General features: G+C 41.8%; 1 protein-coding gene across 1 annotated transcript; it reads right to left on the bottom strand.

Annotated features, from left to right (window-relative positions):
* Positions 1–2,758: 2,758 nt before the first annotated feature.
* On the bottom strand, positions 2,759–5,488 carry PPP1R3C (protein phosphatase 1 regulatory subunit 3C; the record flags this gene model as incomplete). The annotated part of the gene is made up of 2 exons (XM_082308115.1): positions 5,366–5,488; positions 2,759–3,704 (listed from the first exon to the last, which is right to left on the bottom strand). Exons 1-2 carry the CDS (start codon positions 5,377–5,379, stop codon positions 2,759–2,761), a joined length of 960 nt encoding a protein of 319 aa, XP_082164241.1. The 5' UTR covers positions 5,380–5,488.
* Between the last annotated feature and the right edge of the window lie 20,001 nt (positions 5,489–25,489).

Genomic DNA, 25,489 nt, shown 5'->3' with positions numbered 1-25,489 from the left:
TCTTTTTTTCTAGAGCAGGGAGCTGGTGGTGCAGTATGTATCATAAGAGCTCCTGCGCAGTAAGACAGAGTGTGGCACTTAGTAGAGTTTGACATTGGCAGATGGCGTTAGGGAAAGGAGGGCTCTGTGTCCCATGCAGGTTTTGCAATGTGGAAGCTCCAAATTAATTCCCCAGGTCAGAATCATGCTGTTAGAGCCATGTTGTCTTTTGCCTTTTGGGAATTACTTTTTCATAATTAAAACTAGATTTCTTGCAGGGAAACCCTTGACTTTGTGTGCAATGGATTGATGTAAACTGCGTCTTGTCACAGAGTTAATGATGTATTAAGAAATCCCATATAAAGTATCTGGTGTGCAACTGGTGCTGGCTAGCCTGTTCTTACTTTGTGCTGGCCTAAATTACCACCTAGGAGAAGCAGGAGTGTACCAAAACCCTCTGCCCCCCGTGGGACTAGGGCCCTTGGGAAACAACGCACCCTTTTCTCTATTCTAAATAACTGCAAGGGTAGGTCCACACTGCAGTCTCAAAGGTGAATGGCTGGCTCAAAGACAGATGCTTTATTTTGCAGGGAGTTGTTGTGCTGATGGCAATTCAGCTGGGTTCCTAGGTATAAGAGAAGAAAACCCAACTTCCCTGTGCCCCAAAGAGCAGTATAGCCGCAGGAGGTAGCGTAACAAGCTAAGTACCAGGTGAAAATGAGCCAGAAGACATTAAGTGCTGCTGTCTAGTTGTGCCCATGCAAGCATCACATATGCTATGGCTCAGCAGGTAAGTCTGGCTATTGGATTAAGACAGACTCCTGCCAGACAGACTCACCCGCGGCACAGCAAGATCCCTGATAGAATCAAAACCAAAATATTCCAATTAAATTTGGTGAGATACAGGTTGGTTTTTTTTTTTTAAAATGACATAACTCGTAAGGCAAATACTTTTGAGGATCTCTGATTTAGTGAAGAGCTTGGATCTTGTCTTCAGGGTAATGCCAGCTGATAACCTGAGATACCATACCATAGCCAGCTTTAGCAACGTCCTGTGGCACAGAAAAAAATGGTTGTACCTTATATCACAACTGAAGTTGTTTAAAGAAGTTGAGAAAATAGACTGAGCTGACACAGTAAGAACTAGGTGTATCAAAATACAATTTATTCTTAAAATGGCTAGTTTACACATAACAGCAAGGGTTATGTAGAGAAAAAGTGCAATTAGTGGAAGAGGCTTATTTCACCTTAGTATTTATCGTCTCACTGCATTGCAAGTAGCTTCAGACTCAGGATATTATACTTCTTAGCAACAGGCAAAAATGTGATTTATATTTTGATGTTAATACCATTTCTGTACAGCTAAAATGTGTGCCAGTATTCACACCTGCTGAGTATACATTGGACAATTTCTCACGCAAGTCTTCCATGAAACACAGATTGCCTTTACAGTTTGACAGCTCAGAAAGCTAAATTATAAGCATACAGATACAAAATATACATTTAGTTTACTGAAGTCTAAAAAAAACCACTTCAAAAAATGAGGTACAATAAAACAGAGCAGTTTTCTATTTATTGCAAGCCTATATTCAGTCTAGAAAAAACTAGTAGCAACACTGCTCTTTTAAAGAAATCAGCTTTCACAGAGTGCAGCTAATTCACTGTCTTCAATATGAAGGACCTTTCCTATATTACACACTTGTGCAAAGTCATCGGTAACTTTGCAATAGGGAGCACGATACTCGACCATCAGGTGCTGTAAGATCAGATCAGGTGATGAGTCAAATCGTCTAATGCTGCTATAGACTGGGAAGTTTACAAATCACTTTGTTTTGTCATGTAACCCTATTTTTGGCATGTAGGGTGGTTTTAATTTTTTTTTTTTTTTGAAAGGCACATTCTCCTTTTAATATTAGAAGGTAACCATCTGCCTGCTAAGTGAGTAGGATGATGAAGCCAAGGTTAGATTTGTTCTCAAATGCAAGACATTTATTTTTCACAAAGCCAACAAGGACAGAGGTGTCTTCCCAAAGCAGCAGTCACTTCCACCACTCACTTTGCATCGTTTTCTGTATTCTCCTTTTTATCCCATAGAATTTTCTCTGGGATTTAGAAGACCAGCTTCGGAAAGAAGAAATTAGAACACTGTACGTCTCCAAGTTATACAGCATATCCTACCTCTCCCCCTTTTCCCACTTTTCCATTATCCTCTCCAAGTTTCTTAATGTGTATTGAAGCCACAAATCCTAGCCATGCATTTCTACCTGCCTCTGCTACAAGCATGTAGAGGGTCATAGCAAGCCTCCGTCCTGACAGCATCATCTCATCTCTACTGCACTGCTAATAGGTGCAAAATGAATTGTGATGTTCTGTTCATGTAAGGTCCCTGTGCACGCACACATACTCTCACACGTGCAGTTACTACAGCTCGCTAAGATACCATCGCCTTCCATAATTCCTCACAAGAGCCTCTCTCCTAGTGACTCAGGAGAGTCTACAGCAGAAAGCAAGCAGTGTATACTTAAGGTATGGGCATGCTATTTCTATAGTAGGTGACATACACATGGGTTTTATCTTGGTTTTCTTTCTTTCCAAGGGTAAGTTTTGGCTAAGAACTTCAGTAGCATAATAGGGTTTAACAAGTCCTGCAGACTAGTGAATTTGGATTTGTTCAGACAGCCAACAAAACCTGCCAGGTGATTTCGTCACATAGTATGGGAACCAGAAAACTGACACAGTTCTGTTGCCAAAAGGAAGAATGCTTCCTCGCTAGTATTGATCACCAATATGGTGATGAATTTTCAATCCGACCCAAACTCTGCCACCGGGGAAAGAGACCACTGGACAGCCTCGGACTGCCTAGCTGATCAGGCTCTTTCTCTTGGCCTCTCCCTGGAGTCTGAAAATCTATGGAGTCTTTCTTGGCAGATGGTATCTGAACACCATCAGGCTTCCACTCTGCATGGAGAATCTTGTAATTCTGACCCTCGTTATTGTCCCAGAAGGTATGTTCTCCACTTTGGTAAGAAATGCAAAACTCTATCTCCTCTTCAGAGGAAATGGCAGGAGGCAAGTCAATGGTAAATGAGAAGGTATCATTTTCAGGATCGCTGTAAACATTGTTCATGTATACACACTCAGTGTCCGTGTAGGTCTTCCATGTATCAAAGGTAATTCGAAACTGAACCTTTTTTTCAAAGCTCACATTTTTTACTTTCACAGTGCCCGACAGCACCTTCTCTTGCAGGGTGCAGGTCTCCAGGCAGACCAAGTTCTTCTGCAGGCGGTTCCTGAAGTCCAGGTAGTCAGCTGAGGGCTGAGGGAAACCCAGAATCAAGTTTTTCTCCTCATGTAACTTTAAGCCAGATGTTATGTTTTCAAGGCCTAATAGGTCAAACTGAAGATCCCACCCAGGGTGCTCCTGGAACTCGGAGAAGGTGTGTATCGCTGTCAGGGACAGCCCCTTTGAGTCTGCAAACACAACTCGCTTCTTGGCTCGGGCTGCTGAGTGGTTCCAGTCACTCTTCTGAGCTTCGGAGTCACGTTTCACATGAAGACACGGTCTGAGAGGTTTGAATCTGTTCACAAAGTTGTTTCTTTGACAGTCCTCAAGGGGGCTGAGAAAACTCTTCAGTGGTGGAGAATGGGCTAAGCAAATTCTCATGGCCATGTCCACAGGCATGATGGAGCTTGGCAAGGGTGTTGGGTCCAAGATCTGTATCATTCTGAAAGGAGCAGAAAGACAGGACGTTATTATTTGTTACATCAAGTAAGAAGCTTCTTAAGAATGCATATCTGCTTCATCCACTGCCTTAATTATTCATGGCCTTGTCTTTGCACTGCTTTAAATAATGCAACCTAGATTAAAATTGACAGTTCAAGCTAAGGAACTAGGGTGAGACTGTTCAGTCATTTCTTGCTAATTCTGAACTCTCTCAATTCAAATGTAGTCTTGTTTGCTTTTTCCAAACCTCCAAAAAATAGATTTTAGTGACAGCTAATTAAACACATTTTCTTGAAAATACAGAGAAGAACATTCTAGTAACCAGTAAAACAGATCCAGTTCCAGTGGAAGTGCTCATCCACTTTAACTCCCCTTTTACAGACTCTGTGCCAGGTCTTAAAATTCCAGCAAGCTGGATCAGCTGCTTCATCTCTGAGCAGAGACAGCACTATATTAAGCAAGTCACCTATTGCACCACAGCACCAAATGGGATGCTATATACCTTGATGCAGAACCATCACGCTATGGTTCTCAACAACTATAAGTGCATTTGTTGGGCACTCTGGTTTTGGTTAATTCAGATGAATAAAAATGCTAAAGCACCTTTGGAAATATTTTCTATGAGCTATTAACGCAGGTCTAGGTAACAGAGCTCTTCTGCACTGTTAACATTGACTGCTGAGTGAATAGGAGAAAAAAAAAAAGGGGGGGGGGACACTTTATTTTTTTCACCTCATCATGCCTCAAGAACTGGCTTAAAAACATCTTTTTATAATCCCTAAAGTCATGCTGAAAGCCTACTGCAAGTATTCAATAAGAATGCTACAGCTTTATTTGTAAAGATTTATTCATAACCCTCCCTCTCAGATGATGAAAATCACTATCACTGTGCAAGAACACAGCCCATTCAAAGCCAGTTAGCCTGAATATTTGTAAAAAGGGGCTGCAACTGCAGCACATCCCTTTAGAGAAGGATGCAGTCCTTGCTGGAAATGCAGATTTTTGTTGAGTCATGGGAAGCCAGCGCATTTGCTTTGTCACTTAAATAAATGGCTTTCTCCTTCCTAGGGTTCTCACTGGTATTTCAAAGCCCTGCCAAAAAAAGCAGAATCTGTGCTGGCCTCTTAATTCTTCTCCTTGTTTTTTTTTATTGTGGCAGTATTTGCCATAATAAGTAGGACAAGGAGAGTACCAGCATCAAATTAATCAAGTTTTGCTTTGCTTTAATAGGAAAAGAACTAAGGCTTCAAAAATACTCTCTCTCTCTGCAACTTTTGTGACCAGCTCCTGGGGCAGCTGCTCCTAAGCTTTTGCAGTATCAAAAAAGGAGGGAAGGGGAAAAAAAACCCAAAACAGCAAAAAACAACCAACCAAAACAAAACCTGACACCACGACCTGAAAAAGACAGGCTGCTAGAAGAGGCAAAAGCGAACTGCCAGCAAAAGATGAGGTGGGTTCTGCAGTATTAGCAGGCGCCACACAAGCGTAAGGACGTTTTTGCAGGACTTATAAAACCGGGGGGGGGGGGGGAGGGAGCCCTGCGAGTTTCGAGGCTTTATTCCCCCAGAGGCTGCAGCCCGGTAGCTGTCGTTTCCAGGGGCCTGCAGGCGCGCACCTGGGGGAAGCAGAGCAAAAGCACGGGCTGGGGCGGGCGGCGCTTACCTGCTGCAGTGCATGGGGCCGCGCCGCTCCGCTCCGCGCCTCGCCCGCGCCGCCGCCGCCGCCTTTATGGGGCCCTGCCCCAGGCCGGCGGCCAAGGGGCGGCCCCGGCTCCGGCCACGGCCCCGCGGGGGAGCGGCCCGGCCCGGGGCGGCGCGGCGGGGTGTGCCGTGCCGTGCCGTGCCGCGCCGCGCCGCGCCGTGCCGTGCCGTGCCGTGCCGGCGGCGGCGGCGGCGGCGGCGGGGGGGCGGCTGCCGCCGCTGCGCCAGTCCCGGCCGTGCGGCGGCGGCTGGCCCGCCTGCGGAGCGCCCTGTGCCGCCCCCCGCCCGCCCGCAGGGGCACCCGCGGTTTCCTTCCTCTCCCCCTTCTTCCCCTCTTTTTTCTCCCCCCTCTTTTTTTCTCCCCTCTTTTTTTTCTTTCTAAGGCTGAATGCCCTGCTATATTGCTTACTTACGGCCAAGGGCGCTTATTCTTGGTATTTTCAGGGTTCTCCTCTCTTACTGCGAGTGTTTGGAAGGGGTAGCCGAGCGCACCCCTCCCTGGCAGGGCTTGGTCTGCCTGGCCTGGGCCGGAGGGGAGCAGGGAGCTACGATGCTGCAGGAGCCTGCTCCGAAACTGCACCCTACCCTCTGGTCCTCCTTTGGAAAGGCAGGAGAAGAGGCCTCAACAGAGCAGCTGGAAGGCAGGCAGGAGTTTCAATGTGGGCTTGCTCAAACACCCACCTTTTCAAGCAACCAAAAAGCACACGGGTTTGCTACATGGGATTTCCATGTGAAGTGGATATGGTTTCACATGTCAAAGGAGGACTGCTTCAAGTCACTGCTAAAGGACGTTACTTAGTGGAACAGAAGTAATACCCAGTTGAAATTATAGACTGTCAACTTTGTTGAAAAGGAGCTGGAGCCCTACATTGTAAGATAATGCTGCCAGGGCCAGAAATCTGTCGTGCTGGAATATAACTGTCCTTGTCCTCAGTTAAAAAGTACTTTTGGACATTTAATTTGAATGGTGCTGATGGCTGTTCACCTCCCACACATGGTGATCTGTGCACTGTCTGAGGATGTGACAGGCCCTGCTGTAGTTCCCACACTGTATCTATTAACTGTTTCTAGAGCAAAGGGACAAAATTCAGTAGGACACAGCCTCCGCAGCATTAGCCATAGCAATGCTGTCCTACTGCTTGTGTCCTGCCTCCCAGAAGGTCCCACACGCAGGATCCACAAGGCGGACAAGCCCTTGCAGATGCTGGAAGGGTGGACAGCCCACGGGTGGCAGCATGCTGTCTTCCGCAGGCTGTGCATCGCAGACGCAGAAGGTCCATCCCCGAGTTGCTGCTCTTCAAAGGCTGTGCCCTGGCTGCTAACTGGCTCTGTGGGTCTTCTGTGGATCGACAGTTTCGCTGTCACCTTCTTGCTGGCCCATCTGCTCTTTCCCAAGGGCAACAGATGACTTGCGGTCACCCTATGAGATGTGATATGGAGTCTGTGAGCTGTAATTTTCTGAGTTCATGGTTTTTACCGGTAGATGAGACCATGCACAAATGAACAGCAGGAGTTCATGTGTTCTCTACATGAAGCAAAGGGGACTTACAGTGATGAACAGATGATACAGGATTTTTCTGGCTCATACAGATTATTTTTCTGTTCTTCGTTTGTAAGCAAAAAAAAATGAAAAGCTCCACTGCTACATGTGAGAGTTTATTAGGAGACAGTGTGTGAGCATGTGAGCATGGCAGGTCGTGACAAGGACACCTCCATTTTGCATTCAAGCTACGTAGAAGCAGAGAGAAAAAACAGTCATGAAAGGGCTGGAGAGGGAAGGCTTCTGCTGACTGATGCGTGGCACACGGATCAGTCCGCTGTCTCTGTACGTATAATGAGAGTATTCATAGGACAGTAAGACTTCAGTTTCTTAGCTCGGACCCTTGGTGACTGAAGTTCCTGCCTTTCATGCCAGTACATGACACTAAGTGTCACACAGATGAAGCCTGAAGCACTAGCTGGCAATGCAGACAAGGTTTTGGAAAGTACTGCTCTGTTCTCTGGCGCCAGTTATTCAGGACGACCTTCCCCGGTCCTCCGCTTCTCCAGTCGCACCCTGCTGCTCACATCCTCTTCCTCTCCTTTCCCCTCTCCATCTTCCTTATCTCTTGGCAACTGCCAGCTCCCTCTCAAAGGTAGATGATATGTTCTCATCATTTGCCTAGGGGAAGTGCTAGAAAAGAGTACCTGTGCTCTGGAAGCCTTGCTAGTTGCAAGGGGTTTATTTCTCTTTAGGAAGAGCTACAAATATTTCCAGCCCCAGCTGCCTGCCTGGCAGCAGTAAGCAGGGCCCAACATCCCCTGGGGGCATAAAGGAGAACTGGGCATATGGCTGGCACTTACTCAATCTCCTCTATTTTCCCATTATAAAAAACAAGTGGATAACTCTGGGGAAGTTTTATGAGACTGCTACTTGAATCTTTGTCCCTGCAGCTTCCCCCACAGCACCACTTAGTTGGGCTGCTGCGTTATCAGGGAGCACGTGCAGCAGCTGGGACTGCTATATCACGCTACCTATGTGCAGGCGTTAAATAAGACCTGGGAAATTATTTTATTCCATGCTTGAAGCCTGCACAAAAGGAGCCACCTCAAGGCTTTGCTACACATATTTCTGCTACTGTGTAGTAGCTCATTGCACTGTTTGCCACTATAAAACATTTTGTTCCCGTTGTGTTAAAATATCTGTTTTGCCCAACTTAGCATATCACCTTACATAATCTTTCATGATGTTTTCTTAGCAAAAAAACAGTAGTGAGATAGAGAGCCTTTCATGGGCAGATCATTGCCCAAGTCAGTAAATATGGACTGGATACAGCAGCTTCGTGCCTACTTGGTAACCTGGAGCACGTTCATGGCCGCGGACTGGCGTCCCAGTTTCCGGTTGCCAATACAAGCAGAGCGCGTTGTGCAGAGCCAGAGTAACTCTTTCCTCATCTGAGGAGATGTCTCTGCATCGAGGCAAACCGACGAGGTTATCTGAGGTAGCACACCAGTTTGCACTGTCAATGATGGTTCCCTAGCTGCGCTTTTTATAGAGGACTCAGGTTTCCAGTTATTTTGGTTCAGCAGTGCTCCTGTCATCGGCAGCTTAAAAATGTGGATCTGTCTGTCTGTCTTACCTTTCAAATAGGGCTGCTAAAATGGGAGCAGCAGAGGAAAAAAATCATTGTCTTACCGTGCATTTGACAGCACTTTATGGCATATCAGCTTTCCTGATGTTTGTAGGTGCACGTAGAAGCAATGGCAGAAATATATACATACAGGAGGAGGCAAGGTTGATTACAAAATCAAACCCCATCATAGGGAGTTGTACCTCCAACTGCTTCTGTAAGAAGTAAACCCAAACTGACCACCTAGACTAGTTCTTTGTCTTTTTCTGAAAACTTTGCACTTTAAATGTAAGAAGCTAATTGCAACAAGTTAGCTATAGTAAATACGGTTTTAGTATAGTCACCACAGTTTTGGTGAACTTTAAATGTATGTTTTCAAAAATAGTTTGCAGCCTAGATGATGCGGAGGCAATGTAAGGCACAGGCTCACTTTGCCAGGAGTTGACTGAGGTTGCTCTGTGACAAGTAGGCAATTGGGTTCACACTGTTCTGTTCAAAGACAAATATATGGTATTAGCTCCACAGTGAATGCTTTTATATGCAGATGGCCCTCCAGGTCTCGCTGTTCTTCACCTGTCTGAACTAACCAACGCTTTTCAAGCAGCAGCTCTGAGAGCAGATGATGAGTGATTGTGCCCTTCTGTCAGCTATCGGGCAGCAATGGGTTGCTTTGGTCATTTGTTTGTTGGCTCTGGTCATTTTATGGCAGACTAGAATGAAAGAGCTGCTTTTTTCAGTCTGTGTTCTGAAACTGAGTAATTAAACAAGGTTTTTGTGGTTTACTCTGACTTTATTACTTTCAGGTCGCTGTGCTTCTCTGCTGTCCTCCCCCACAGCTCCAGGAGGGAAGAAAGGAGCTATGTTGCAGCTGAGGATATAGAAAGAGTTGAACGGCCTTTGGCACTTAATTGAAGCCTTTTGAAGCAAAGATAAGCAAGCATTTCCTCAGAACAAAGTTAAGTCATGACCACATTTATAGGACAAAAAGTCCAGAGAGAAAAAAATATAAATCTCCATTTCACTTGCATAGTAATGCATCCCTTGAAAAATTGTTGCTGTTTGCAGGGGGGGAGAGGAATGCTAGCTCAATGCAGTCATAGTATGCAATTTTAGAGGGAAGTTTCTAATTTTATTTTGGGCTTGAAACTAAAATCAATTGCTAGGCCAAAGGCAAAATACTGGGGTTACCAGAAAACAGAAAACATCCACCTTCTTTTCGCTGGCACATATTTGGTTCCTGCAGCATCATGTGAAAGAAGCAGAGCTTGAATGAAGGATATCTGTGACAGTAGACAGACGTGGCCCATTAGGTCAAGGGACAGCGCTGTCAAACAAGGTTTACAACAGCCTTTTTTTTTTTTTTTCTTGAATTGAGCTCTTCTGTTCAATATTCACTTTATGCTACTAAGATTAATCTTTGTAAGTGTGTATTATCTACGACGTTGGGCAGCAGGTTTCTATGAATGTGGCTGTGATGCAAATAGTAATTATTCAGGTACATAGCAAGGCTGGTGAAGTCCAAACTGAGGTGAGCCTGTGAAAATTTAAAATCAGTGATTTATCCAATGTAATACAGTGAGCAGAATTCTTGTTTAGTCTTAACAGAAGGTTATTTTCTTTACTTGCTTCCCAGAACCCTTTGGTGAACTTTGAAAATTCCTTATGGTTACGAATATATACCAAGGAAACTTGTCCTGGGAAGCTCCATTGTTGTTTTAGGGATTTCTTCAGCACTGGCAGGGTCCATATAAGGAATAAAGAAGTTTTTGATATCTTTAGAATTTTTATTACTCCATTCCTCATGGTTCAACCAGACCAAACATGCTCCAGCCTTTGGGATCCCCTCACCAAGGGGACGTAACTTGGGACCACTTGTTAAGAGACAAATCACAGAAAGTCTGGAAAAAAGTATTCCAGTGCCCACAAAATTCCTCTTTATCATTATGATACTGCTATGCTTTGGGAGACTCCGAGAGCATTTTTTGTTGGTATCATTCAGGATGAAATTGCTGCTAAACCATGTTTGTTTGGGACATGCTGCTTTTGGAATAAACTTTTAACTCGGAAAGAAAGAAGATAAAAAATACAATGAAACATTTAAAAAAGACAAAATGACATAAAGTTGGAGATGGGAATATTAAGTTTTCAGAGATGTTTAACTCTTCCAGATATTTCATTATTAGACAATGTTTGAAAACTCAGACTTTGACAGGACAGTATATCCGTTTCCTACCCAGCTGCAGCTTGCTTGTAGAAATGAGGCCTTTTTGCAGATCTGCCTGGCAGAATACACCCGTCCCCTAGAGGAAGGGGTAAGCGGTGTGCAGCCCAACTCACTGAGAAATTATGTTAAGATGGATGGGGTTTATGCTCTCTTACAGCAACTATAAGGATAATCAGTCTCACCAGGGTACAATGTAGGCCTAACTCCTTAAGCACTGGCAGGGGGTCTAGATCTGGTTCTTTTTAAGTCAATAGCAAAAGTTCTTGCCAGTACTGGGTCCCAGAACATTGTAAGGTTAAATTCAAAGGCATTTAAATTTAAGGCATTTAAACTCCTAGAAACTGAAAGCTTTGGACTGAATTAGAAGCTAGAAATTGATTTAAAATGGCTAATCTTATTAAGACTGATTAACGACAGATTAGTCAATGGTAGATGAGTCATCGCTTTGGAAATGTATAGTGTAAGAGAAGTGCATTGCTTTCTGAAACAACTGACAGAAAAAGCAAGAAAATGTATCTCAGGCTGCTCGAATGTTTTGTGTAATGTGATTGCATTAAATTCAGGATATTTTGAGCAAGATTCCCTTAAACAGCTTTTATGCAAAATGCAGCCTTTTAAAAGTATAATTGCTTTGGTTGTATGTAGTAAGCAACAGACGAAATAAAGACAATGCCATGTTACTTATAAATTGCTGCTACTTAGAGTAAAAAGGGAAAGAAAAACTGAAAGAAGGAAGAACATGAACGTAGGTATTCATTCTTGGAATAATCTGAACTTCCAATGAAGAATTCACAAGAATGCAGAAAACAAAACACATATATTTTATACATGAGTATAAATCTGGCTTATGAATACAGGCCAGTTTTTGAGAATGCAAAGGCCCTCCTAGATGTTTGAAAGAAATGCAGTATTGCAGTATTTTTTGTAACTACATTTCTTTTCTCATTTTTTGTGGGTTTGTTTTTTTTAACCACACACCCAAGAAGATTGAACCTTGAGATTCTGCAGCCAAATGTTTCATAAATATAAATCGTGTTGCTGTGCATAGATAATCAGTGTTTATTCTCTGTTCTTTTTCCTAGGCCCAGGTGGAGGAGTTACCTCTGCTGATCAGTAGTCTCTTCCCAAGAAAACAGTAAGTGAAATGCTGCTTTGTGCAATTGGGTTTATGTTTAATCCCGTGTGACCAAGCAAATGTTGGTTGAGTAGACACTTCCATCAGCTACGTGGGAAGTATTCTCGTTCATTGCAATCTTTCAAACAAAAATGTGATTTCTTTATCCACATGTGAACAATTCCTTACAGCCTTGCAGGAGCCACATGATTTTTCAATATGATTACCATTCCCGTAAGACTTATGTTGAATGAAAACCTTCGTCCTGAATGAGCATTGCTATATCTGACAGCGACCCAGCTAACATCTGCAATATGTTCACCCAGCAAGTTTAGAAGCCTTTGAAGGGTCTGAATAATGCTCCTTTTCTTGTTCTACCACCCAAGAGACATGATCCATTCCTGTATTTTAGGTTCTTTTACAAGGTTCTTTTTGTCTTTTTGTCACAAGGGAAGAACAAGGCTTGGAAATCAGTACAGTGAAATTCTGTGTCAAGTTTTTCTTGGATTTGCTGGGGGAGGGGGGAAAAGCTCCCCTGTGGCATAGGTCTAGGAGATGAATGAACTTTTCCTCTTTCAGAATTAGTCTGATTTCTAATCACTTCAGCCATAAAATCAGAGTTACCTAGGATCTGACCTAGTTACCCTTTTTGGATGCACAACATATATATATATGTAGGTATGTATGTATGTACGTATACTTTCCCAGTTTCACAGGGGTCAAATTCTATGCAGAGATTAACTTCATTTTTAGATTTGCTGGAAAGAATGAAGCTCTTAAATCCAAGTGCTGTAACAGCATCAGTCTTGTTTCATCCTGCAATGGGAGGGGAAGTAGTTAGGGCCTCTGAGTGTAGAAAGATTTGTGGCCTAAATGACGTATTCGCAATAAATTGGTTTCCTTGGGTTATTCTTGGATGCTGCTTCCCAGAACACAGAAAGTTTACTGTTAAAATGTGCTTGCTCCACATATGCAATAATGCTTGCAGTAAGTTTTGCAATCTTTAAAATGGATTTAATCAGTGAGAAAAATCGTGCATGCTTCTCTGGAGAATTACAGTCATAGAATAATGGAGGTTGCAAGGGACCTTTTGAGGTCATCTAATCCAGTCTCCTCCTCAAAACAGGACTAGCTTCAAAGTTAGATCTGGCTGCTCAGGTTGCTTGTCCAGCTGAGCTTTTAATACCTCCAAGGACTGATTCCATAGCTTCTCTAGGCACCCTGTCCCAGTGCTTAACCACTCTTGTAATTTTTTCCATTTATCTATCTGGAATTCCTTTGCTGCAACACGTGACCACTGCCTCTCTTCCTTTTGCTGTACACCTCGGGGGAAGGTCTGGCTCCATCTTCTCTCTGCTTCCTCTTTCAGCAGTGGGAGGCTGCACCCTGGCCCGCTGTTACTTAGCCTTTTCTTCTGCAACTTAAGCAAACTCAGCTCCCTCAGCCTCATCTTGTCCAGCACATTCCAGTCCCCTAACCTTCTTGGTGACCCTCCCCTGCTTTCACCCCAGTTAGTCCATGAGGCTTTCTTCTTGCGGGGACCCAAAACTGGACACAGTTCTCCAGATGCAACCTCACAAGTGCCCCATGGAGGGGAATAATCACTTCCCTTGGCTTTTATTTCAGGATTTTAAACAAGATCCATGGTGTTCTCTCATACATAGAACACAAGCAGAACTTCTTTGTTTGATGTGGCAAAGCCTGTGTACAGGTTGGTACATAGAAATTTGTGCAATTTCTTCAGGGCTGTTTGGTTTGTTTGGGAAACAGCAGTTATCTCATTGGTATTTTGGCATACAATAAGTTACATTTTCTTTCTGGGTTGGGGGATTCTCTTTTTATCACTCTTTGTTCCAAATCTGGCAGTTTTGGAAATCATCCTCTCTCTCTCGTATGTGATTTCAGTCATCTGAAATATTTTATCTGAAATAAATATCTGGATATTGCACTTCTGTAAACAGAGTATTGCAATCTTTCTCTCAGGCCTTCAGGACTTTTGATTTAACATCTGTCTCTACTTCTAAATGACACCTGTTCACACTTATCTGTAAAGCTGAAAAAAAGTTTTCCCCAAAATGCTGATACACAAACCATTTGCTTTGCTTGCTGACATGGATAGGCCAACTTCAAACCTCTTTGGAAGCTTTTGCTCTGACAGTACATCTTAAGATCTTCCACATCTTTATTTCCACACATGTTGTGGCTTCCATCTTCCTATCTCTTCTTCTAATTCATTTTGGTTGTGTGACTTCTCATGCTGTCAATTTACATTTCTCCTTCTCATCCCTTCTCCAAGTCTACTGAACTGGTTCACCACAATTCCACTTCATCTCCCTTAACCTTTTACCCAAGGCTTATTGCCCTGTTAGCTTAGCAAAAGCCACTAAGATTTTCATTACTACTTCACTTCATCTCACTTAAGCATTCAGGCTGGCAACCTTTCAGTTTTTCTTTCTGAAACCCATTAAAAAGGCATCTAATGCAAAAAGTCACAGCTGCTCTTTCACTCTGCTGTTCCTACACCACACCAACAAAAATTTGCTTCAAACCACTTAAGGTTGCTCAAATGCTAATCTAACCCACACACATCCTTCCTGGCTAGTTCTTTTTAGCCACTTTGTGTTAACCAGGCAACTGGATGGACTTTGTTCATTGAGCAAAACACAGCTCATGCACTAACTTCACCTAACTTGCACTATGCTGCAAAAGCATAGATCTCACCTTGGTGACACTGACATACATTTACTAGTCATAATATACTATTTAAGGGTATGAGGAGTTATTTGAGGATTTTTCTCTGAAGGAGAAAGCACTGAGGGTGTTGGAGAGGAAAAGGAATTCTGTTTTTATTCCCAGACTAGTAAAAAAGGAAAAAGCTTCTCTTAACCAGTGGTAGTTAGAAATTTTTCTTTGTTACACAATTGGAACATTTAGAGGAATAAATGTTCATCAGACTGCTTCTTGGAAACATAACAGTTGTTTTTAAAAAAACCTCAACCTTTCTCTTTGCCTTTAGCACGGAGTTCTACCAGGGACCCCTTTCCAGAGAATGAGGTGGGACACAAAATAACACATGGCACGGGTGGCATGGTATTCATGTCCTTCTCCTGGGTTAGGGAAAACCCATCCTAAGGTTCTTGATTCTTTTTCATATGCCTATATATTTTTCTGCAGTATATTTTGGTATGCAAAGCTGCATAGCTCTAACAGGAGAGGCTGAGAGATGGATTCCAGTAAAGGCAGTTTGCAGCCTATTGATAGGGCAGGAGCAGGCTATCTACCTCCTGAGCCAGCCTGGCCTGGCCATATCAACTGGCTGTTATGGGAGAGGAAGTTGTGATTCTGTCCTTTGGGAGCAAGGGAGGGAATGGAGGGAAGTAAAATATTTACAAAATAAAGCTTAATAAATCTGTTTCCATCCAACCCAGAATGCTAACTTTTTTAAACTCTCCGTCCCCTGAAGGAAAGGAAGGTTGCTCCATTTGTAGCTTTTTTTCTCAGGGTAGTCATAAAAACAGTGAGCATGAGAGAAGATAAATTCTAGCTCTATATAAAAATGGTAGCATAGAAATGATGTATTCATTTTATTACTGCCATCGTGCATTACGCATTTGGCTTCTCCAGATAATAGCCTTATTCATAATTCATAGAGTCTGTATTTTAATATGCCATGAAGAAGGTGTGTAAGGAGAAACTTCTCTGCTAGTCATAGCACAGCAATGCTGAAAGCAGGATGGGGTGTTGGTCAATGGAATGTCTCTGTTTTAGAAATGACACCTTATTATCAGGGCTGCTAGCTCCAAAATCAGGTTATGAATGCCCTGCAGGTATAATACCAGAAAATAAAATAGTATACCTGGCCCTTTTATGTAACACAACATGAGTACAGATAGAGGAAGAGAAGTGATGATTCATTATCTGTTCATCCAAAACCCAAGATTGCTGATTCATATGCTGCATCCTAAAGCTTCACAAGTCTAAACGTATTCTCGACTATTGTCAAATCTCTATAAAAAGATGCTGTGCACTGGACTGTGCCCATGCTTTCTATCATTGATCTTGTTCTAAATCAAAAGGTCTACATCAGCCTTACACTCATTGGTATGTAATGTCTCTTCTAGTATGCCCTACTTCTAGCATCCCTTCTTATAAGCTTTACAGGTAATACTGCATTAGTTTTGTCCTCTGTGTTTTTAAATGTCATGTGAACTTTACAAATACATAATATAGTCTATAGCACACTACAGCTTTTGTAAATTGCATTCCAGGCTCATGCTTGTGCCCTGTTTTTTTACAATAGCCATATACAAAAATGAAGGCAAATCAATCCATCTTGCAGGTGAAGGTCATTCTGTCCAAGGCAGGGAGCTTCCTGGACTCAGACATGTTTTTTTTTACATCAGTTTGCTGAAATTAGTAAAACCTTCTTTCTACCATTTTTATCAAAATAAGGCATTAATCTCTATTTTGTTAGAACTGTATAAACCTATTAGAGTTGGATGCGACATTAATTAAAAACAACTGTGCCTAATGAAACTGCAGATTTTCTGAAAAACATGAGATCTACTCCAGTGTAAGCACATCAGACTAGTGTGAAGTTATGAATAACGTGTTACCACATAAATATAGAAAGTCCCTGCCATGATTCTCCAGCTGACATTTCTAATGATAGGTTCTCAGCTAAGTAAACAGAGATATTCCTCTTGCTTTCGTGGGTCTTTGAGGTCCTCTGTTCTTAGGGTCATTTCCTTTCTTTATCCATATGAATTTGAAAGAGTAATTATACTCCTGAAGACCTTTCCCTGAACAACGTTACCACACTCAGTGTGTAATCCTTACAATGCAAGTAATAACACGGGTGGAAACTCCCACTTGAAACTCCTACTACCAGTCTTTTCTTGATGGGTCAAGGAGATGCTTACAAAGCCATTCAGTGGGATGTACTCCAAGTTTTGAGACAATTCTAGTTTCACTGTGCATCATCCCCACAGCCACAATAGTTTGCACAAATTTAACGGAGCACGAGGTTCCTTTGAATACGTGGGTTTCTGTACTTCAGTGCCAGTATAATTCAATCAGCTTGAATGGTGATAACCAACACCAATCTGTTAAAGTGCCAAAAAGAAACACCGTAAAAAACCTACAATAGTTTCAAGAAGTGTTGCCTAATATTTATTTCATCTGTCTGTATTGTTTATGGAAGAAGTGGTTCAGCAGACCACCTGAGCAAATCTGCTGCCTTCCCTGCAGATTATTATTGGTATAAGTTTCACAGCTGAATGATGATGTTTTCATGCTTTATCAAAAGAGTCATATGGTCAAAGATCTGAAACAAGGAACTAGAGCAAGACTTTCTAGCAGGAGGGAAAGGGGACTTACAGGTATACCATACTATATACACCCCAACAACCTATGGCCAAACTACCGTAGAATTCTTTGAGCCAGTTATGTTGTAAAATATTTTAACTGTTAAGTCAGCATACTTTTAGCAGGGTAAGACTACCGAAACGTATTATGACTCCATTGCTGACACATAGCATCATATCTAAAACCAGTTTTCTTCCTTTTTAAGTCTTATGAGTAGATGAGTTCAATTACCCACTGAGACTTCATTCTTGCAGATAACTGACTACTCATCGACCTTAAATTTGTCTTTGTTAGCCTGGCTCAGAAGGCAGGTGATAGGATGGCTGATGCAAAATGCACATGCAGGGATTCAGAGTCGGTGAGAGAGATATGAGTGTACGTTCTGAGAAAATGCTTAGTTTGCTTTTTTTTTTTTTTTTTTTTTTAATCTGAAAAATGGGGCATTGATTTCCTGCCAGGGGACACTTTTGAATAGGAATGTCTGGAATTATCTATTAAATTGGGTCTAACTTGGAGTAGGAGGCAGAGAGCAGGAGGAAATGGTGATGGAAAAAAAGGATGCCAGGCTAGGAAATAAGCTGAGTTAGAGGCTCTGTATCTCGGAGGCTTTGCTCTGTCTCTGAGCAGTGTCCCAGAATGGGTACTGACACGGCAGTTTGCTATGGTGTCCTACACTTTCCTCAAAGGGGAACTAGAAGAGAGCACAGCCAGTTCACGTTGGTCATTTTCTCCCATCACATATGTCATAATTTAAATGTAACGTGCCAAGAAAGAACTAAGCAAAAATCTTTTTGTTTAGATACATTGTCTAAATATGAAGGGAAATTTTAAGTGCTGGAGCGTGTCCAGAGGAGGGCAACGAAGCTGGTGAAGGGTCTAGAGCACAAGTCTTATGAAGAGTGGCTGAGGGAACTGGGGTTGTTTAGCCTGGAGAAGAGGAGGCTGAGGGGAGACCTTATTGCTCTCTCCAACTACCTGAAAGGAGGTTGTAGCGAGGTGGGGGTCGGTCTCTTCTCCCTAGTAACAAGTGATAGGACAAGAGGAAACAGCCTCAAGCTGCGCCAGGGGAGGTTTAGGTTAGATATTAGGAAAAACTTCTTCACCGAGAGGGTGGTCAAGCATTGGAACAGGCTGCCCAGGGAAGTGGTTGAGCCTCCATCCCTGGAGGTATTTAAAGAACAGATGGATGTGGTGCTTGAAGACATGGTATAGATGGACTTGGCAGTGTTAGGTTGACGTTTGGACTCGATGATCTTAAGGGTCTTTTCCAACCTTGACGATTCTATGATTCTATAAATTCTTTATTTTCACTGCAGTTAAGTGTTTTGTAGGCACATTTGATTTTATCCAAACATCACTACTCTGGCAGAAATTCCCTCTTAGGTTTTATTTAAAAAAAAAACTTTCAGTGTCCTTGAGCAGTGCTAAGCACAAGAGCCCTAATTCAGAGGTGATGCTGGCCACTGCCCTTCCTTTGCTCTGTTCCCTTCGCCTTGTGCCTCAAGTGATGCAACACAAATGCTAAGAAAAGGTGAGAGCTAAAATGGTGCATGACATTTTAAGAGGCACATTTTCCAGCCATCCCATTCCTCCTCCTACTGCTCTTTTTTTGTCCCTCCAGTTAGAGGAGCTGTGCCAGTCCTGAGCATATCTAGCTGCTGCGTGTGCCAGCCTCGGGGCTGGGCTCGCACATCCGCACAACAAACACTCCCCAGTGGAACACTCATCGCTGCACTGAGGCACGGCAGGTTGCTGGAGGCAACAGAACAGGGGACTCAACCTGCTGTTCTTGCTCTGAGGACATGAGGGGAAGGGATCAGATCCATCCTTGCCTCCTCTCACCTGCAGCTAACAGCAGACAGCCAAGAATTGATTCAGTAAGCCTTTCTAATTCATTTTGGGTCATGTTAAAGAGGTTTGCTGAAGCCACAGGAGGACTTCAGATGAACTTCTTTGCCCTGAAGAACGACTAAGAGCAGTCATATTCTCCGTTACAGCTGAGAGGCAGCTTAAAAAGTTAGCAGCCTGTCAGCTCCAAAGTGGTGCCTCACTGTAAGTGTGCTATTAGACTTACCATATGCTAACATGTCAGATGCAAAAACAAGGTTTGCATGTCAGTGGGTCTGCTGCGAACAAGCTCCAGTACAGCAGATCAAATCCACAACCATGAACATATCTTTTAAAGGAAAGGGTCTAGATCAAATTCAGAAGCAATTTAAAAATAAGAGGGTGTTAGTTTCATATAGATAAACGTGGGAGAGTGATATAAGGTGGTAAAAGGCACATAGCAAAGGAAAAGAACATGCAAATAAGTCCCTGCAGGTCACTGTGGCCTTGCTTTGAATTCCTTCTGAATTTAGCCTGGAATGTCAATGCCCATGTCAAGTCGCTGTTTGAACACAGCACAACACAACCTGCCCAAGCTAAGCTGCAAACAGAAAAACCAGTTCTCCTCTCTCTCTGACATAATTTTCGTTGTTAATCACTTGATGATTTAAAGCCTTCCAATAGCAGATAGAAGAATTGCTAGTTAGTAAGCTGTTTAGAGATCCCTGGATTGAAAGGCAAGATGTGAAATGAACAACAGTCAAGATACCAAGAAATTATGGAAGGCCTTTCCCTCTTCTGTCATCAAGCCCAGGAAAAGGTGTTACTGTTTGTCTTTTCACAAACATACCTTTTGCTAGAAGAGAAGCAATGTAAACTTTCCTATCAAGCAGCCACAAAGTGCAGGTAATTGTCACACACTGGTGAAAATATTCCCCCCGCCCTTGAAATTCCAAGACATTTTTTATATGTAGACTGTTTTTTGTTGTTTGTGATTCTTAGTTAACATTTATGCTAATGTTTCCGTCCATTATTTTAAGTGCCCCAGTGTTTTGCAAAAGATCAAGGTACCAAATAGCCTGCATGCAGTATTACAAGGTAAGTTCTCAGCCATATTTCTAAGGCAGCCATTATCAAAGTGAAAGCACCATTTTGGCCTGAAAAAGCAAGGTCTTTCACTGATTTTAAATTTTTGGTTTGAAGCTTTTTGACACGTAACGCACATCATGTTTATGTTGGTTTCTCTTCACTCAACTTCTTTTTCCCTGAACGGTGGGCAGAAGGCAGGGTTTCCAAATGGCACAGACTGTGTTCCAAGATATATCAGTGCACTTGGCATGAGAAGTTAAAAAAGAGGCAGAATTTGCCAGTACTCACAATAACCACATATCTAGCTGCTTTATGCAACTCCTCCCAATATAGATACAGAGGTGCTATATCAAGCTTTTACACAATGTAAGTTTGGAAGCTCTGTCTAGGGAGTATGAAGTCACCTAAGCCTTCACATTTGTGCTTGGGATCAGCTGGAGCAGAAGCAGGGGTTTAAAGGAGGACACTGGCATTTTGCCTAAGAAAAAATAACTGCCAGTAAATCCTCTGTCTAAAGTATTTGGACCAAGTGTAACTGAGAAATTAAAAAAATCTGTAACCGGGCAATTTCAAAATACAAACATAGACAATCTTGGATTCCTTGTTTCTTTGTAAAGAAGAAATATATTTCTGAAGTAGTTCAGTAACTAAAGGTCACATCTGGTTCCTTAGGCATCTCTTTCCTAAAGGATGAGTTTCAGTGTTGTCCCAAGCTGACTTTTGTCCATACATACAGATCTCTAGCTTGAGTAACACTATGAGCTTGGCCTGTGTGGGAGCATAGCTTGGAGTTCATGCATTTCTGATGCTCGGACCAATAATAATAGCAAGGTTATGACTACTCCATTCTGCCGATGCAACTCCTTGGGTGGTTCTAATATCGCTCTGCAGCACGTCTGCTTTTACTTAACTTCTCTTTTGTTCTTGAGTTAACTCTTTTACCGTATCTATAGTGAACTCTTCTACCATCTCTACAGGTGAATTACCTCCATAAAAAGACAAAACAGCTGCATATATGCTGCTTTGAGAGAGTCCACACAGCAGTGCCATACTCCCTGTCCATCTTCCATCCATCTTGCTGCCTCACAAGTTGCTTGCAGCCTGCAGCCTTTGTGGCCTCAGGTGCTGGACTCGGCACTGTGAGGGACCAGCTCACGCTGTCTCTTAGCCTGTGCTTCCAAGCTGGCATCTGACTGACAGGACCGTTGGTTTAGAGAGTGGTCTCAGGGCAGCCATTAATGCATAATTGAGGTTTAGCCAGTATGGTTCCCATAGCTTTTCTCAGCAATGTAAGTAGCGTGAATACTTGTTTCATTTCTTACTGTACTGAAGCATAATGCCTCCGATTTCATCTAAGAACTGGTTCTTCTCTTCAGAGGCTTATTAAATATGCCTTTTAAGAATGTTATGAGCTCAGCATCAAAGTACATTATAAACCTGTCCATAGATAAATAAAACAAAACCGAGGAATGTTAGCTAAGGGAATCTATAGTAAGATTTATTTATTTCTCTATCCCTTCTGCCAGTGCAGATCTTCAGGCCTCCCCCAGCAGAACTGCCTGGCCCTAAAGAAAAGCCTTCGGTTTCCTTTTCTATCCTAAAGGGACTGGCAGTTGGCCGGCTTATTTAGCAAAGCATTTAGGTATGTTTCTGAACTTCCCGTACACGGGTATCTCTATGTAAGTCAACACGACTATTCAAAATACCATAATACTTCGCTAGCAAGAGCTTGACCATCTGGGAAAAAAATCGCTAATTCAGCTCTTAGCCAAGGTGGGCTACAGCTAGAGAGTGAGATCTCTACTAAAAGCAAAGTAATTCTCCCCCAGAAGCTGGTGTTGCCGTGCTGTTAGATGCAAGGGACAGTTTCTACTTCATACTTTCTGTAAGGTGAATCCACCTTTCCAGAGCTGCCCTCTCTGTGTTGCCTGAGTAGATGCCAAATGAGAATAGCTCAGAGAAAGTACGATTTTATTTGGTTCCAAGTTCATTTTGCTAAAAGCTATTTTGGCTAAATTGGAGGATTCCTAAGACCTTCTGATGTTTCCTCACTGTCATCATTCTGTCTCGGATAAAATGCTAGTAGCAGGAGGGCAGGCATCTATCAGTTGTTCTGATAAGAAAAGTCTGCACTTTGGTCACTCAAATCTTTGCTAAAGCAAGCAGACTTCTTTCAGATCACTCAATCCAGCTATAAAATGAGAAACTGATATTGCTAATAAAATTATTAGATACTGTTATAGTCTAAAGTGTCTGAATAAAGTCCCTGCGCCATTTGTGTACTCTCCTGCGTGTGCTGTCATAAGTTCTACAGTGCTTTGCACTGCTCTGAATACATGGCTGACACTAGGGGTTCGGCTGGTTGCGTCAAACTAACTCAAATTATAAAACTTGTTTGTTTGCCTACAGTTTAAGATCCCTAGTAACTAGCATGCATTCCATATATTTTTTTCAAGGAATATAATTTATCTTGGAACAAATGCAAACGAGGCCAACTTCTGTCCAGTACTTATCTGTTGCATAGGATTTTTGTTTACAAGCTAAGAGGGCCACAAAACCAGCTGGGTGCTATGTCCTAATCTACACCGCAAGGGCTATTCTGGTCCACGCTGAAGAGTTTCCGTACATGGACAATATCAAGAAAGACAGCAGTAGCTCTGCGGCATGAGCTGTCCAGACAACAAAGAAAGGATCACCAGTGAAATTATTTCTGAAGAAAAACAGTTACTAACTTACTGGGAGAAAGCAATTTCACTGTTACATGCCTATGGGGCATTTATTTTGTGTGCACGTGTATTGCGTGCAGTGATAGCATTTCAGGTGTCTTTAAGGTTTTAAGATCTTAACCGTGCCCACTACCTCCACACCAATCTGATTTTCCATTCAGCTGTTTTGTTTCCAGTATTGAAATTGTGTGGGTAGATCTGGAAAGTAAAATAATAGATCTGGAAAGTAAAATAGGCTCCCACTGGGCACATACTGGTAAAGTGAGGTAGGAGACTCCTTCAGCTAAGTACTTTGAGATCCCATCTTGAAGACCAAAGGGCCTGGCCAGATGAGGAAGAGTGAAAAGGAAAGGGAGAAGGATGACCACTCGCTCTCCTGGAGGGACTCCAGAGTGCTAGAACCTGAGATATATTTAGTTTTAACCCCAAGTAACCTTGCTGTTGAAATGACATCCTGTGTAACTTCATCTTAACAGCAATAGTTAGCATTTATGTAACTCTGTAAAGTAAAAAGGGCCTATTTTTTAATTTTATAGAAATGTATTCGGTCACCTCTAAAATACAAAAAGGATAACTTTTAAATATATTTCCTGGATAGCTAAAAAAACCCATGACATTTAGGATTACCCTATACACTCAAAAATGTTGCCATCTAAAGAGGAATTTATCAGGTGTTAGGCACTGGCTGTACTGGCCAAGTACACAGTGGGTACATGCTATGCAAAATAATCACAGTCCCAGGTGAAATACAAGCACTACTAGTTACTATTTTTAGGCACCGTATAACCATGATCTTGAGAGTGACCCTAAGGCAACATTTCAACAATCAAGGTATGTTTAATCCAAGAAAAAAACAGTCATTTTCTGGAATAAATGGAAAAACAATTTTCCATGGATCAATAAAGACATAAATTACTGTTACAAGGTTTTCTATACGTATGCAGAAGAAACATCTCAGTTGCTTATGAAGAATTACAGAAAGAGGTAAATCACAGAAATAATCCTAGAATAAACTATTTGAATAAAGTGCTTGAAATTTTCCCTCTTTTGCTATAAAATACAAAAACCAGAAAAAGATTTTTCTATGTAGATAAATGAATGGTACACTGCCATTTATGTACATCACTCAACTGTGATAGAAAGCAACAATAGTTAATTTGCTAATATTTTCACATCCTTTAAATGTATAATATTGGCAATAAACAAAGCCTACCAATATACTAACTCTTCTTTCAATTAAAAAAATACATTTTAAAATTGCTTTACACATGGGTTTTGTGAGTGTGACACTGATGCCCAAGACATTTTACTTTTAAAATGTTTTAACAGCTCTTTTTAGTAGGCAGTTGAAAGAGAAGCACTTGTCTACTTGATAACTCTGTGAACGTGTGTGTAAAAGGTAATCCAAGTGAAAATACAAAAATTAAAACTGTTAAATACTTTGAACTTTGGTAATGTATCTCCACTTGTAGCTGGTAAGGTCTGTTCCAACATACCATTAATAATCTGTTAGTCAATGAGTGGAAAATAAGAATTACTGTTTTCTTGCAGCCTATGTAGATGTAATACAAAAAACCTGCTATAGATAAGGAGTTCGTTTGCAATCATGTTTCATATTATCCTTGTGCTAAATACTTACTGAATCTTTGTAGTAATATGTTCTAGTGTAAAGAAACAACAAATCCTTTGTATAGCATCAGTGAAACTGTTGGAGGATGTTTTTCTTGCACACACTTAGCCAGGTAATACCTACAAAAATAGACACCTATGTGGCAGAGTCTCAAAATGAAGCCAAATTAATGACTTTCAATTCAGTTTTGCAATTTATTTGGCTCTTAACAGTTCAAACATAGAAATATTTTAGAACTTTTTGACCACCCAGGGTTTTCGAAGATTTGTTAGGCCCAGTTCTACATTAAATTTAAGGTATAACCAGCTGTTGTGTTACTTTACTTCAACCTGAGAGGTCTGATAAACAGATTCTGTCTTCAATTTACTCATGGAACAAATAAATTAAATAGAAGATGCCCCTTAAGTGGGGCTTAGTCCCTTAAATGCAGGGTGGCTGCCTACCCTGCATTCAGGTAGGAATGCAAATGTGTTTACCTGGTAAATGTCCATCTTTAGAGATTTATCTGTTACAGGCAAAAATATATTTGGATGCAGATTTTAAACCTCGACTGCAGGAACAGAAGAATTGTTTTAACGGATCACAAAACTTTTTTTCTCCAGAATATCCCTGGCAAAATGTACTCTACCCTTCTTGAGACATTATTACTAGTTACAGTAAGTGATAAAATGTTGGAAAAATCATCCCAAAGGAGAAGTTTGTAGTTGTCATGTGTTGGTTTAGCTCCATGATAACTTACGCTTAGCAGGACATATACATAACTGTGTTTACTTCTAATAATCCCCCTTTAAAAAAAAAAATTACTAGTTATTTTTATTGGTTTTTACTGACAATTTGTGACCATTAGAGTTTGACTCCAATAACATTTGAACCTGTTTCGTATTTTCAGTCACTCAGTTAAAAATCTGCATAAATATATTCTTCACTGTAAGTCTTAGGATTTTAATGTTTTCATATCTGAAGTTAATACCACCATAATGACATTCCTTCTTTTCATCA

This window comes from Platalea leucorodia (assembly GCF_965183815.1).
Source record: "Platalea leucorodia genome assembly, chromosome: 4".
Taxonomy (NCBI): Eukaryota; Metazoa; Chordata; class Aves; order Pelecaniformes; family Threskiornithidae; genus Platalea; species Platalea leucorodia.
The sequence above is the reverse complement of the archived record's forward strand: the minus strand, read 5'-3'. Positions and strand labels throughout refer to the sequence as shown.